Source organism: Neopsephotus bourkii, unplaced genomic scaffold (assembly GCF_033783945.1).
Source record: "Neopsephotus bourkii isolate Nb327-2 ecotype Australia unplaced genomic scaffold, CSIRO-AGI_Nbou_v1 NB_1060, whole genome shotgun sequence".
Lineage (NCBI taxonomy): Eukaryota > Metazoa > Chordata > Aves > Psittaciformes > Psittacidae > Neopsephotus > Neopsephotus bourkii.
In genome coordinates, this window is record NW_026901548.1 from 1,289,703 (window position 1) to 1,303,855 (window position 14,153).

Here is a 14,153-nt window from a genome sequence, read left to right on the forward strand (position 1 = left end):
CTAACAACCCAGTGACCTCGAGCACTGCTCAGAGTGGGAATTCTGTTACCTTGTGCCTCAGAGGGAAGCAGCTTCCACTGAATCCTCTGCAAAAGCTGCTGCAGGGCCGTGCTCCAGCGGGGCTGCATCCCAAGCACTGTGTCCGTTCCCTGCTTTCCAGGTGCAACATCTCCATTTAGTTTCTCCAGGCTGGGGCAGGGTGAGCAGGTCTGTGGGTCTCGGCACAGGGTCCCTTGCAGTGCATGGTGGCTGCTGGGCCTTGGCTAACTCCATAAGCTGTGACACTGGAAGATGAGGAAGTCCATGGACAGTCACCTATTTACATCAGACATCACTGCCATGCTCACGTGTTCTCTGCTCATCCCTACCTCCACCTAGAGACAATTTTGTCTTATAAATAGGTCTGGAAAAGCTAAAGTTAGACAAGGAACGAGTGTGGGGACATCTCTTTACCCTTACTGTGGAGTTGCACCCCTTTAGCTCCATCTCTGAAGCCACAGGTCTGGAGGTACCGAGCAGCTGGTGTGTCCTGCCTCCTAACGGCACTGAAGAGTCCTACACATCTTTGGAAAGGGAAAGAGGAGGATTCTGCTCACTAAAAGGCTATTTCACAACCATGCACCCTCTCTATTGGATTTGCTTTCCTACCGGACTGAAATCTCACGCTGTGGGAGCACTGGAGACCTGCAGACCGAGCCCCCTCTCCCAGGGCTCCCATGGATCTGGGGATGCGATCGTCATCTGTGGGTCCCCCAGGCTGCCTGGCCAGGACCTCTCAGTCCCTGCTGTGTGGGGAGAGGGTGGCTCAGTCCACTGGCTCCTTGTGCTGCCAACCAGCTCTGGGCAGAGAGCCTCACCTCCTTCCTCACGGGCTACCAGAGAACCATGCAAAGATGAGGACGTTGGGTCCCTGCCTGCCTGGGCTGGCTCCAGATGCAGCCAAGAGCTGGGGGGCTCTGCACACCATGGCTCCTGCACCATTCACCCCTCTCATTCCTCTCTCCTACCACTGGCAAACACGGGGCTCTTCCCTATTCCACCTCACACACAGAAATCACCACTTAGTCTGAAACTATTTGGCTCAGAGCAAACACCAAGAGGAGTAAAAGCCCCGGGGTAAGAAATCCATATCTCTGTGACACTGCTGGTTGAATTTATTAATATCTTATGAATTCTTCTTTTTACATCAGTTTAAGAAATATTGGTTTTTAAAAAAGGACAAAACCCTCCAAAGAAGCTGTTTGATTGACTGATCGATCGATTGATTCTCTATTTCATGTGAACTAGTTGCTATTCTGCTTAGAGGTCCCTATGATCTGTGAATCCTCACAAGTACTGACATTAAGGATGCAGAGATAGAGAAGCGTGTAGCTGGGGGACGAACACCAGGGGAGTGGGGGGGGAAGGATGGAGGATCGAAGGTCGCATCTAGACAAACAAAATCAAATGTGTTGGTTGGTCGATTGGTTGGTTTGTTAATCAGGAATCAGGTGCTAGATGTGTAGAAAAGCCCTTTATCCAGAGATCTCCTCCCGCTGTTCCTTGTTCCTGCGGACCTCAGCTGCGTGCAGTTCCTGCAGGGATGGGAGAGACGACACCAGGATGACACTGTCTGCTTGTGAGATCTCTGTTTCCCTTCGCTCCTGCACACTGGCTTTGCATCAGACAAAAGAAGAGAGCAGTTTCCCATCTGACACACCGTGAGGGCTGCGGGTTATGCCTGCAAGCAGCAAAGCATCACATCTGCAGGAGTCTGAAGGTGATGGGAACTGACACTGAACACGTTCACATCCCCTCTTAGAATCATAGAGTAGTTAGGGTTGGAAAGGACCTTAAGATCATCAAGTTCCAACCCCCTTGCCATGGGCAGGGACACCTCGCTCTAAACCATCTCACCCAAGGCCTCGTCCAACCTGGCCTTGAACACTGCCAGGGATGGAGCATTCACAACCTCCCTGGGCACCCATTCCAGTGCCTCAGCACCCTCACGGGAAAGAATTCCCTCCTTAGATCCAATCTAAACTTCCCCTGTTTCAGTTTTAACCCATTACCCCTTGTCCTGTCACTACAGTCCCTAATGAAGAGTCCATCCCCAGCATCCCTAAGCCCCCCTTCAGATACTGGCAGGCTGCTATGAAGCCCTCTCCCCATGCAGCCCATGGGAATGGGATGGGCCTGATCCTGTGCCTTTGAGTTTGTGCTTTATCAGCAAGACTCTTTTCTCCATTGACCTTGAAGGACACCCCCCCTATTTCTGCTCCACCAAAACGCCTGTTCCCCTGTTCCCATTGCACTGAGACAACCCCGCAGGGACCAGACCCCCAATTCCACCCCTTGGGAATCACCCTCAGCCCTCTGTGGGGACGCTGCACTCGCCTTCTCGCGGAGCCGCTCCCTCAAGGCAGCCAGATGTGCTTCACGGATCTCCCTGCTCAGCTCCATCTTGTAGTTGAGCTTCTCCTCGGCCAGGCGGCTGAAGTTGTTGTTCTCCTCCAGCGCCTTGTGCAGCACTTCCCGCTCGTGCTCCCGCTTCTCCGCCAGCTGCTTCAGCACCTGAGCCTCCTGGGTCTGCCGGGGCAAGGCAGCGCCAGAGCCATAAAGCAACCCAAGGGGCTCGTCCAGCCTCTGCCTCCCCACAGGGGTTCCTGACTGTCTCCAGCGCTCAACATCACTCCGCCACCCCCCTCCATCCCATAATGCTCTCGCTTGGAAGATGCTTTGCCCCCTTTTTCCTCCTGTGGGGCAATGTCTGTGGAGCTCGATGCTCTGGGTGACCATAGGATGCAAAAGTGAGGTGAAATGCAGGCGGGCACAGGGTCACCTCATTTGTGGTTCAGTCTGGAGATGGTTCCTTAAGGGGAGACCTTAGAGCAGCTCCAGTGCCTAAAGGGGCTGCAGGAAACCTGGAGAGGGGCTTGGGACAAGGGATGTAGGGACAGGGCAAGGGGAATGGTTTTAACCTGCGAGAGGGGAGACTGAGATGAGCTCTTAGGCAGAAGCTCTGAGTACTGTGTGGGTTTAAGAACAGGAGGAGGATGGTGATGGGGTCTAATTCCCTGCCTCAACCAGGCTGCAGAACCTCCCTCCATGACTCCACCTCTCACCTGACAATTTACAGCAGGATGTGGTGCTAAGTGTAAGAACACTCTCCCCCCCCATCTTAGATCAGTCCTGCTGAGGCAGTTTTGGGGTTTGGTGCAGTCAGGACCCATCACACTGCTGCTGCTGAAGGATGTCTCATTACCTTCCTCCTCTCCTCTGCAGCCTCCAGCCTCCTCTGCAGCTCCTCCAGGGACAGGTCCTTCTTCTTGGGAGGGGAGGAGAGGATCGGGCTCTCAGGAGATAAATCTGAAGGGGACTTCAGGATCACTTCGAAGCTCTGGCCTGATGCCCTCTTATCCAGCTGCTTCACCTCCATATCTTTGGGGGGAGAAAAACAGCGACTCTGGATCTGTGACACTCAGGAGAGCATCTACCTGAGGGCACCGAGCTCTCTGCACAGGAATTGGGGGGTTCCCATGTCCTGACCTGGGTGATTTTGTTCTATCCCCAAAGTTCCCCTATTAGTGATCAGCTTCATCCCCCCATGTCAATGCAATAATTAAGATTCACAGCATAATTGCTGTTAACCCCTTGGATACCACCCCAGTTTGAAGCAGACAGACCCTGCAAGCTGGCAATTGGGCAAATACATGTAAGGTTAATAAAATAACCTATGAAAGGAGACTGAACAGCAGGATGCCAGGATGAGACATGGATTGTTCCTCTGGGATGAGCTCCCACGTTGCCTGCAGGAACATCACACCAATGTACGTACCTCCATACTGGTAGATGGTGTTAGGATGGGGCTGGGTGTGGAAACAGGAGCAGATGAGGGAGAGCAGAGACAGCTCCTTCATTTTCTCCTTGTAGGCTGAAAAACACAAAGCAGCAATGAGAACAGAGTCTAATGGCAGAGGCAGCTCTTTTGCAGGGAGAAGTGAAGCAAGCACACACAAGGAAACCCATTTGTAGCTCCCAGATTCTATGGGGGCTTTTCCAGGCTGCTGTAGCTTGTGAAAAGGTGCCCAAGGAGCATCTGTTCTAGAGCAGATTGAATTAGCTGCCAGGGTGGAAGACACACAGCAGGGACTTAGCACAGCTAAAGGTGTGAGAGCAGGATTTTCCTTCCAATGGAGCTGAAATGCTGCAGCCTGTGCAGTTACCACATAGGACAGACCCTTCCTCCATCCCACTTGCAGACTCAGAGGTAAAGTGATGTCCATCAATGCCTGGAAGCATCGCTTAACCCGTGGCAAGTGAGGGGTATTTCACAGTTCAGCAGTTCTGCCAGCAGGGAGAAGAGGCAGCAACGTGGAGAACAAGTGGGCACCGGAGTGCAGAAATGGTTCAGGGTGCTGCTGACGGGGGACGTGCTGGAAGCAGCTCCCTCAGGTTCCTCCTTCCCTGCAGAAGCAGAGCAGTGGATTCTGTCACCACCTTGGCCCACGCAGGCAGAGCTCGATACTGGTCTGCAGTCACAGGAGATGCCATTCCCACAACGATCTCTTCAAGCTGGGAGCTCTCCAGTTTGCTCCTCATTCCTGGGGCTCAGTGATCAGCAGCACCCCCAGCTCTTGGTGGGTCTGTTTCTGGGGCAAACCTCACCTTGTGTATGTGGAGTTTAGCACGTTAAGACAGTGAACCGGTAGCACACACCTGACAGCCTCAGAATAGGGCCTGAAAACAGGGAGTGCTCTGACAAGGCTGTCATGGTCTTTATCACGAGTGTAGCTCTCACAGCATCTCTGCTGTGTTGCAGGGCAGTACCTGAGGCTTGGCAGTGGGAGCTGCTGCCTCTGCCCTGGGCTGAGTCTTTGGGATCACCCAGGCACATGGGGACAGCCTTCACTGCTGCGTGTCCTGCTAAACCTGTCCTAAGCATCCTTGTGCTGCCCTTCCTCCTGCTGGCCCCACAGGGCACAGCATTCCCCTGCTCTACCTTGGCCCCTGAGTTTCCCACATGTCTTTGTGCTTCTGGCCTTGGTTTGCCCCTTCCTTACCCAGCTCCTGTTCCCACCTCCAGCCAGAGGGACCCTGCAGCCGGGCTGCCCAAGCCACCTGCATAGCAAAACCCTCCACAGGCCAGGGAAGGGAAAGCCTCAGAACAAAGTGCTAGGAAGAGGCATTAAACAGAACGACTTTGAAAGAAGCATCATCCTCTGTACCACTCAGGAACATCTTCCAGATCATCTCGTTTGCCTTCCTGCAGCTACTGGGCTGGGTTCACATGCCTGCTCCATACTTGTACTTGTTTTTCCTCCTAGGCACAGACCCTCATCCCAGTTAACACCTTCCCTTTGCTAACGACAGTCCCTGAAGCTCAGATCTTTACTCATCACTTTTTTAGCTTGCTCCACACTGATTTTAACACCGTGCCCAGTCCTGCTGTTAAACACCAACCAAACAGGAACATTTACATCAGCAGTGCCAGCCACAGAGCAGGACATCTGTGATGCTGTTCTTAACGATAAAAAGTGTGCTGCATCGTGCTACACATTGCAGTGTGCAGCAGGAAGCTAACGTGTCTCACAAGGTACTGCCAAGAGCCCTGAGGAGGGGCCCCTGTGCTAAATGAGAGACATTATCATTTAATATAAACCTGAGGTCCTTGATGCAGCATTATGTCTGGTCCTGGGTGAAACCAAGATGTTAAGAGCTGTGTCATTTAATCATCTCCTAGCACTTGGTACTGAGCACAGTGCTGTGTATTTCATTACTTGGATGCCAGTACGTCTGCCTAACGCTGATTTCATGGTCCTAGGTGCAGACGAGCGGATGCTGCAGTGGTCCCTGCCTTTCAGGAGGGCTGCTGTAGTGCTTTCACAGCTGCCTCCAGTCCCTTGGGATCTTCCCTGTCCTGCTTTCCCTTCTGCAGAGCAAACTGACCATCCCTTGCTGTCAATTAGAATGAAAAGGAGCAAGAGGACAAAAGGGGACCGCTGCACTGAGCTGCGGCAGCGCTTTAATGAGCTGTGCAAGTGCTGCTCATCCTCCTCCCGATGCTGGAGCCAGCCATCAGATGCAATTAGCTGCATGTGGGCACAGGGCTGGGAGCTGCTGGGGCCTGGGCATGAGTGGGGGAAGATCCCAAAGAGCCATTGGGTTTGCATGGCAAGGTTCTGATAGCAGGGGGCCAAAGGGGTGGCTTTTGTGAGAAGCTACTAGAAGCTTCCCTGCATCTGACAGACCTAATGCAGCCAGCTCCAATGGAGACCCATTGCTGACCAAGGCTGAGCCCATCAGTGGTGATGGTAGCACCTCTGGGATAACAAATGTAAGTAAAGGGGAAAGTTGCTGCACAGGACCAATTGCAGCCGGGGAGAGGATGGAGAGTATGGAAGAGGAACAGCCCTGCAGATCCCAAGGTACAGGAAGAAGGAGGAGGAAGAGGAGATGCTCCAGGCACCAGAGATTCCCCTACAGAAGAAAAAGCATCCTGTAAAGAGAAGCAGATCCTCTGATTCAGGAAATAAAAGTCAGAAACATAACCCCCGACTCGCTATTTAGGAGACTGTGTCAATGAAGATCAAACCCAAGATCTCCTGAAGGAGCATGCTCAAAACTCTCAGGGGTACACTACCAGCACTGCAAACCTCAGCGCTAAACCATACTTCAGAAGTGTCTGCACTCATGCTTGCAATAGATAGAAGGTTCTGAGAACATATTTATGCCAGTGGACAAACCCCTGGAACCAAGATAAGAGCTAGCTGACTGGATAGAACATGATGTGGCCAACAAGCCCCTTCCAGGAAAGACCGTGTGTGCACAAAGGTACGTATTTTAAGAACAATTAGACAGGAAATGCTGAACTTCTTATGTAAGCATCTATTTTCATTTTTACTTTTGCTAATTCAGTAAAAATTCAGCTTACGTGGAGCAAATAGTGTGTATGTGTATGAATTAGAAAGGCTGGCTCAGTTCCTGAGGGACCTCATACCAATGCATCACTTTGGGTCTCAGAGGTGCACCAAGAGCTTTGTCTTGCTGATGGGGAGAGTGCTGGGCCAGGCTGCTCACCCAGGTATGAATTATTGATACTTCATGTTTCTGTTTAGGCAAACACTGCAACAGAAGGATCAGCAGCAGGTTCATTCACTCTGGGATGGTTTTCATCACTAAGTCATAACGCTTCACTGCTGTTGTATTAGAATTGGGGTGGAACATCTCAAATACTGAAGCTGTATAAATTAAGACGTTCATAAACTGTAGGAGTTACAGAAAAGTAGGTACCTTCCAATAACAAAAGGGGTCGACAAGAAAGGTGGAGAGGGGCTTTGGCCAAGGGCCTGTAGGGACAGGCCAAGGGGAATGGCTTGAACCTGCCCGAGGGGAGACTGAGCTGAGCTCTTAGGCAGAAGCTCTTCCCTGTGAGGGTGCTGAGGCGCTGGCACAGGGTGCCCAGAGAAGCTGTGGCTGCCCCATCCCTGGCAGTGCTCAAGGCCAGGTTGGACACAGGGGCTTGGAGCAAGCTGCTCCAGTGGAAGGGGTCCCTGCCCATGGCTGGAGGAGCTTTAAGGTCCCTTCAACTCAAACCAGGCCGGGATTCTGTGATTCTATGGTTAAGCTACAATCCTACCTAAAAGGATGCAGTCAGGTCCTCAGCATTTCTGAATACTTGTGCTCTGGAATGTGCACAGTCATGTCCTGCTCTGTTCATATTCCATTGCACACCCCAGGCAACAAGTCATCTGTAGGAATGAATTCATCAGTTTTCATCCGACCTTTCTCTGTGCTATATACATTGTGTGGACAAAACTACTTTCTCCTTGTTGCAAGGGGAAGAAGGCTGATTACCGTTCCCCAAGAGGGTAGGGATGCTCTCAGCTTCCTTTCCCTCTAGTGACTCCTTCCCTGTGCTCCCTCTAGTGCTGCACAGTACATACTGCACATCCAGATCCCTGCTGCTTCGCATGAGCTCTATATACAGCATTTATCCATGTCAAGCGTTTATCTCCATGTTATCCCTCCCAAGGATCCTACCCAGCGGCTCCAGGAGATGCACCTCTGCATCTTCCCATTCGTGATGTGTCTGGAGAGTGGGATCAGCACCTATTAATCATGAAAGCTTTTCTTCTCTGCTTCCTCACCAGATAAAATTAAGCTGCAGACTGCTTGAGCAGCCTGGCTTTTTGTTGAGTGGTAAATGACATCCAGCAAAACAGAGTGAAGCCACTGAAGCACAGCACTGATACTGAGTCATTCCTAATGAACCAGAGGCACAGCAGGACTCGTTTATGTGAATTCAGGCAGTTTCAAGGGATGAGGCTGGATGTGCTGTGCCTGATAGCAAGGTCAAAGGAAGGTTGTTACAAGCGGATAATTTGGTTTGCAAAGATAACTTTGGAGATGAAATAATTGCTTCCATAAAGAACAATATATCCTGAAATAATGAGAATAGTCCAATTATAAACGTTGCCAAAGCACAAACAGAAGGTGGAGAAGCTGCAGAGACAGGGAACCAGGTCCATCAGCACAAAGACTGCAGTGCCACATACACAACCAAAGCAACCATAGGCTTGATAAGCCTTGTGAGAACAGCAGACTCCAAATGTTCTCACCTAATCCTAAAAGCAATGGCCTTCACTTCAGCTTAATTCACCTCCATCTTCTTGCTCCCCAGCTTCCAAAACCCACATCAGCAGAGCTCACACCACCAGAAAACACTCGTGGGCTCTCTTCAGCTCAGCAGTTGTGCCCCCACTGACACCATGCACCATCTCACCATGAGATCCGAGGCCCAGAAGTTACTGTGGGCTCATGTGGAATCATCCATGGGAGCAGGCAGATGTGTGGCTTTACTCTGCCTTCTGTCAAGTCTGCTAAACTGTCCCCCAGGAACAGTTTCCAGTCACTGGTTCCCTCCCCTCTGGGTTTCACTGGCAGCTCCTGAGCACATCAACTGCGCTAGGCACAGCCAATGGGTTAGCAAATCACTCAAGGTGGAGCTCTGGAAGATAACCTGGGAATCTCCTCTTCCATGGGCTCAGGAAGAGGGAAGGGCCCAGGTTGTGCTGCAGAGACCCAAGGCTGGGAGGGGATTGTCGAGGAGGAGGGATGCATGACCTGGGGTGCTTGAGAAGGCAGATGAAGAAGCCACATGGAGGCAGATGCCCCAGAGTGGTTGTGCAAACATGGGTTCAGACAGGTTGGTTTGCAGGAGACAAAGAGCTACAGAGGAGATGGGGACCAGGTAAGGCCACAGTTCATGAGACAAAGACAGGAGCCTTGTCCTGAGCAGAGTACATGGTGCCATCTGGGAACATAGGATTTTTGTTTTACAAAGAACAAGCATTTCCTAAGGATTTTGATCCATCATTTGAATACAGTGGTAATATGCTTTATATAATAAAACATATAAAAATGGTATATTTGTATATATATAAAGTGCCTACAACAGATTCTTTCGGCTTGTAAAACTGAAATCCCAGTAAAAGCACTGTACATTTCTAAGGCCATATAGACTCCATCAACACCTGAAGAAAAAGAAAACGGTGATTCTCCTGAGAATAGAGAGATGGAGAGCTGGACAGAAAGGACTCTGAATCTTCAGAAGTGCCAGGACAGGTCAATGCCATTGGGTGCACACCAATAGCATCCAGAAAAGGGACTGCAGGGATAACCCAGACCTACACGAAGTCACACAACTGTTCAGCGTAGGAAGGGAAACTCTCAGGCTCTGTCACAGCACATTCACCATGCCCATTTGTGAGGCCAGAAATGACAAACCAGTGTTTCCTCTTGGCTCCACCTTCTCAGATGTGCCACTGTCAGAGAAAAGCCCTCGAGGTTGTCACCTTACTGCATCATTTCATAACCTCCTGTCTCTGTTCAACCCAGATGCCTACAAATGATGGGGAAGGTAACACAGCCCCACAGGATCCAGCCAGACACGGCTCTGGTGGGGTACAAAGGCACAAAGCCTGGTGAGGATGCTCGGGGAGGAGGTGTGAGGGCTCTGCCCTGCAAGGGCTGCCCGGCAGCAGGGCCAGCACCGCAGCTGAACCTGCACTGAGCATGTGCTGCCGACCCACTGCTCCTGCACCCACAGCAGCCACCAACACCCAGCCATGGCCCCCATGGTGGTGGGGAGACAAGGCAGGGGCTGCTCCCTCTTTCTTTTAATCCCAGGGATGTGTGTGTTTGAACAAACCCAGTAACATCCTCCCCAGGGGGATGAGCCCCTGGGCATCAGCTGCAGACACTGCAGCTGCTCTCCCCTCGGCACAGACCTGCTTTTGCTGTGAATGAGGAAGGAAATAAGAAAGAAAGCAAACAGGACTCCATCCTTAATGTAAGGATTTGCTCGCCTTTTCCTTCTCCTGTTCCATGTCTCTCTCTGAAGTGCTGTAGGTGATGGGGAGCTGCTCCCCCTCAGGCAGCTGGGCGAGGCTCAGCCCTGCTCCCCCCTTGGCAAACACTGCCCTATTCTCCTTTCTCCTGCCACAGCACTGGTTTCTCATGACTTCCTACCCCTTGGAACTGTTTCCCTACTTGATCTGAGCCATAAGGAGTGTGGTTTCCCTAAAACACACCCTTCTTCCTGATCCTGTCTCCTCTGACAGCAAAACTGCACCTTTGGGAAGATGAAACATGCAGTGGGTTGGGAGGGTGAGAATGCACCACCTGGGTAACGCACATTGCACCTCCATGTGTTTCACCTCATCCATCTCAAGTTCGATGCAACCTTGGGTTAGATGGCTGGTGATGCTGAGCCATTCTCTCCCACCCCACCCTGCAAACAAGGTCCAATCCTGCTCCATAGGGAAGGCAGGAGGATGGGTGGGACCTCCCGTGTGGGCACCGCTGCGCACGTTCACCAAGACCCAGATCCTCACAGCAATGTGTTCAATAAGCAGAGGTTTTCTATCAGAGACACATGTTTTCACAGCGCTGCTTTATCATCCTTCATTGCATGCAAAGCCCACTCAGGGTCGGGACCAGCTGCATCCTCACACATCCCCCACACGCCTCCGTCTCTCTGTCCTTCTCTCCCCTGTGTCTATCAGTCTCTTAAAAGGAGAAAGGGATAGAAAATGCACAGCAGGAACCACGGCAAAGGCCAGGGAAGGAAGCAAGAAGCGTTGCTTGGTCTCCTCCTGGCTGCTTCCCTGCCTGGGGGGGCACAAAGCACTGCTTGCTTTTCCTTTTTGTCTGCAGCTCCTGTTCAAGCCCTCCAGCCCAGCCCTCCAGGATTTACCTTCCCCCACCCAGGCTCCTCTTTATACACTGCAGAATCCAGAATTCCAAGAGGAAACTTGGGTATTTTCAAGAAAAGAACCCTCTAACCCCACCAAACCCACCCACCGTTCATTGTACCACTGCAGGCTTTTCTTCTCCTTCCCCCCCCTTCCCAATTCCAGCCATTTGAACCCCTCTTTTCCAGTTAAAAGGGGCAAGACAGGTCTTTAGGGACCGGCTGGACCGAAGCAGCGCAGCATCCCGAGGGCAGACTGCCATCCTGCAGCCCAGCCCCAGGCTGCTGGGCAGCCACGCTGCCATTCCCATCACTGCTGCAGGAGGGAGGAAGGGCTTCCCTTGCAGCATTTCATTTCTCCCAACGCCATCAGAGGACCGCTCCCCTATAGAACCTTCTAAGGGAGGAATGGGAGCTGCGGAAGAAATCCGGGGATGGGAAGCCCTGGAATACACAGAAACCCATCCAGGAATTGGGTTTGGGGGATTTTCTAGGGCATTGCTGCCACTCTCTTGTCTGTGTCTTTCTTTTCTGCTTCCCCTTTAGGCAATACAAGCTCTTCACCAAACAAAATGTGATTTCTCATTTCTCTGCATCCAGCTACACGGCATATAAACGGTTCTTAGGGGAAACCCAGCTGTATCACGATACAGAGAGAACAATCAACCATCAGGCAGCAGCATCCTCGTGCAGCACAATGGAACGGCAGCAATATTTTACAGTGGCAAGTTTATCACATGTGTATTCATATTAAAATAAAAAGCCCACCTGCTATCTTGCATCAGAGGGGTGTGTGTATGGGGGAGGAAGGGGAACAATGCTGCCATACCCGCTGCCTCCTCCTCGGAGAACTCCCCTGAAACACAGAGGGGGAAAAACCACCCCAAACCCACAGCCTAAACGCTAAAACCCTCTGAAAACCTTGATGGTTCTAGAAGAGCATCGCTGCTGAGCACCCTAAAAGATGCCTGTCCTACCTGAGACGGTGCTGGCCATGCTGCTGCGGCGGAGCAGAGCGGGTGCTGCAGGAGCAGGAGCGCAGGGAGCTGCGGAGGTGCTGCAATGCTGCGGGGAGGGAGGATCGGCTCAGCTGGAGGGGGCTGCAGCCATCCGCGGCAGGGAGAGCCCACAGAAAGGGAAGGGCTGGGAAGAAGGAGAAGGGTCACTAGTTTGGAATATTAATGAGTGGATCGGGCCTCCTTTCCTGGGTGGCTCTGACAGCAGATCCCTCCCAGGCAAAGATGCCTGCCAGAAACCCAGACCCAGCAACGGGGGGGGAAGGCAGAGACACACCCAGCCCAGCGCTGATGGAAGATGCTTTTTCCTCCTCTTCCTCCCTTTCTTCTCTGCTCTCAAGGAGCTTTTTCCTTTGCTGAAAGCAGAAATAAGAGGTGTTTTTTTGTTTGTTTGTTTTAAACCACCCACTCCAAGGCGGTGCTCACCTGCAGGGCAAGGGCTGGGCTCTGCCTTAGCTTAGGCTGAGGTGAAAAACACACACCTCAAACCTTGCACCGGCTTTAGGCAGACAGCAAAGGGAGGAAGGGTCCCAAGCAGGCTCAGCATCTTTAGGTATCTATGTTTTGCACCGGTGCACAAAAAGGGCTGCAGTTTTGGGGTGGAAACTGCTGTAAAAGTAAAGGAGGAAGAGCAGAATAGAACCTTTTGATGTCAGTGGGGATGCTCTGGGTTTCTTCTCCCCATCCACAGGCATCAGAACCTCTTTTCTTTTCCTTCTCTATTCTGTTTTCTATCATTTCCATTAGTGGCTGTTGCTAGGGGCCAGAGCATCTGTGCCTGCAGAGCATCACACACACCTTTGGGACCAAGGGACCCTTTGCAGTCCCTACGCCACACGGCTGCACTGAGCTCACCTCAGGGTCTGGAATCCCCCCCCAGGCCCTGGTGTTATCCTGCTGCTGCATGTCCCCTCTGCTCAGGAGCATCCTGAATCTCCCAGCACGCTGCAATGCAGACACTCCCAAACAATCCCAGTGCTGCAGGGAACTAGAGCTTGTGTGAGTAGCTGCTGGTGCTCTGGCTTGGCCCTGGCAGCAACTACTAAATTCAGTCAAAAAAGACAGAGATTTTCCCTTTTCCTTATCTTCCCCCCAATCTCCATGTGGCCTATTCCTACAACGGTGTATATAAATGAAGAAAAAAGATATTATAGAAAGTAGGTCTGATTCAGACTAATATTAACACTATCCACAAATCTTCAGTGCATGTTTGGAACTAGAGCTTTTTTATGACCCCTGATCACTCCCGGCTCTGTCCAAGGCTTCTTTTGTAGTTGCAACACCCTCTACTTTCTCCTTGGGTTGGATCTTTCAGGCTTGAAAGGTTATCTTAAAGCCAGCAGGATGAAGTGTGCATGGTTCAAGACCGCCCTCCTCATTAGAGCAGCCTTACTATACCTGAAAGGGCTACAAGAAACCTGGAAAGGGGCTTTGGCCAAGGGCCTGTAGGGACAGGGCAAGGGGAATGGCTTGAACCTGCCCGAGGGGAGACTGAGCTGAGCTCTTAGGCAGAAGCTCTTCCCTGTGAGGGTGCTGAGGCGCTGGCACAGGGTGCCCAGAGAAGCTGTGGCTGCCCCATCCCTGGCAGTGCTCAAGGCCAGGTTGGGCACAGGGGCTTGGAGCAAGCTGCTCCAGTGGAAGGGGTCCCTGCCATAGCTGGATGTGGTTGCAGCCCCAAAAGGTAATTACAAGCGTGCTTCTTGTGCTCTAATCCTCTGTACTCCTCTGACAATTTTCTTTTGATCCCTTCCTCTTCTTTCTCTTCCTCCCTTTCCAAACTCTATCCTTAAAATAACTCAAGGTTCATCCTAGGGACACAAATGCCACAACAACAATCCAGCTCTAAGACCAACACCTTTATTTATCAGGTCTGTATGCCGACCCAAACAGAAGCTGTATCT

The 14,153-nt window shown here is 51.7% G+C and overlaps 2 protein-coding genes across 5 annotated transcripts in view; one reads left to right on the forward strand and one right to left on the reverse strand.

The window, feature by feature from the left end:
- Positions 1 to 14,153, forward strand: part of RTEL1 (regulator of telomere elongation helicase 1) — a 363,295-nt gene that overhangs the window by 315,422 nt on the left and 33,720 nt on the right. The window lies entirely within an intron of this gene.
- STMN3 (stathmin 3) lies at positions 1,137 to 12,547 on the reverse strand. 2 transcript variants are annotated; one of them, XM_061361384.1, is made up of 6 exons: positions 12,530 to 12,547; positions 12,214 to 12,379; positions 3,818 to 3,913; positions 3,245 to 3,420; positions 2,377 to 2,568; positions 1,137 to 1,574 (listed from the first exon to the last, which is right to left on the reverse strand). In XM_061361384.1, the coding sequence occupies exons 2-6, from the start codon at positions 12,230 to 12,232 to the stop codon at positions 1,515 to 1,517; spliced, it is 543 nt and encodes a 180-aa protein (XP_061217368.1). In that variant the 5' UTR covers positions 12,233 to 12,379; positions 12,530 to 12,547; the 3' UTR covers positions 1,137 to 1,514. The 2 variants fall into 2 exon arrangements, with proteins under 2 accessions (XP_061217368.1, XP_061217367.1); XM_061361383.1 differs by lacking the exon at positions 12,530 to 12,547 and having other exon boundaries at positions 12,214 to 12,483.

Coding starts and splice junctions, on each gene's coding strand:
- STMN3 (XM_061361384.1), bottom strand. Junction 3,421..3,817: donor CACCATCTACCAGTATGGAG/GTACGTACATTG, acceptor CTCCCCCCAAAG/ATATGGAGGTGAAGCAGCTG. Junction 1,575..2,376: donor GGGAGCGGCTCCGCGAGAAG/GCGAGTGCAGCG, acceptor CCATCCCTGCAG/GAACTGCACGCAGCTGAGGT.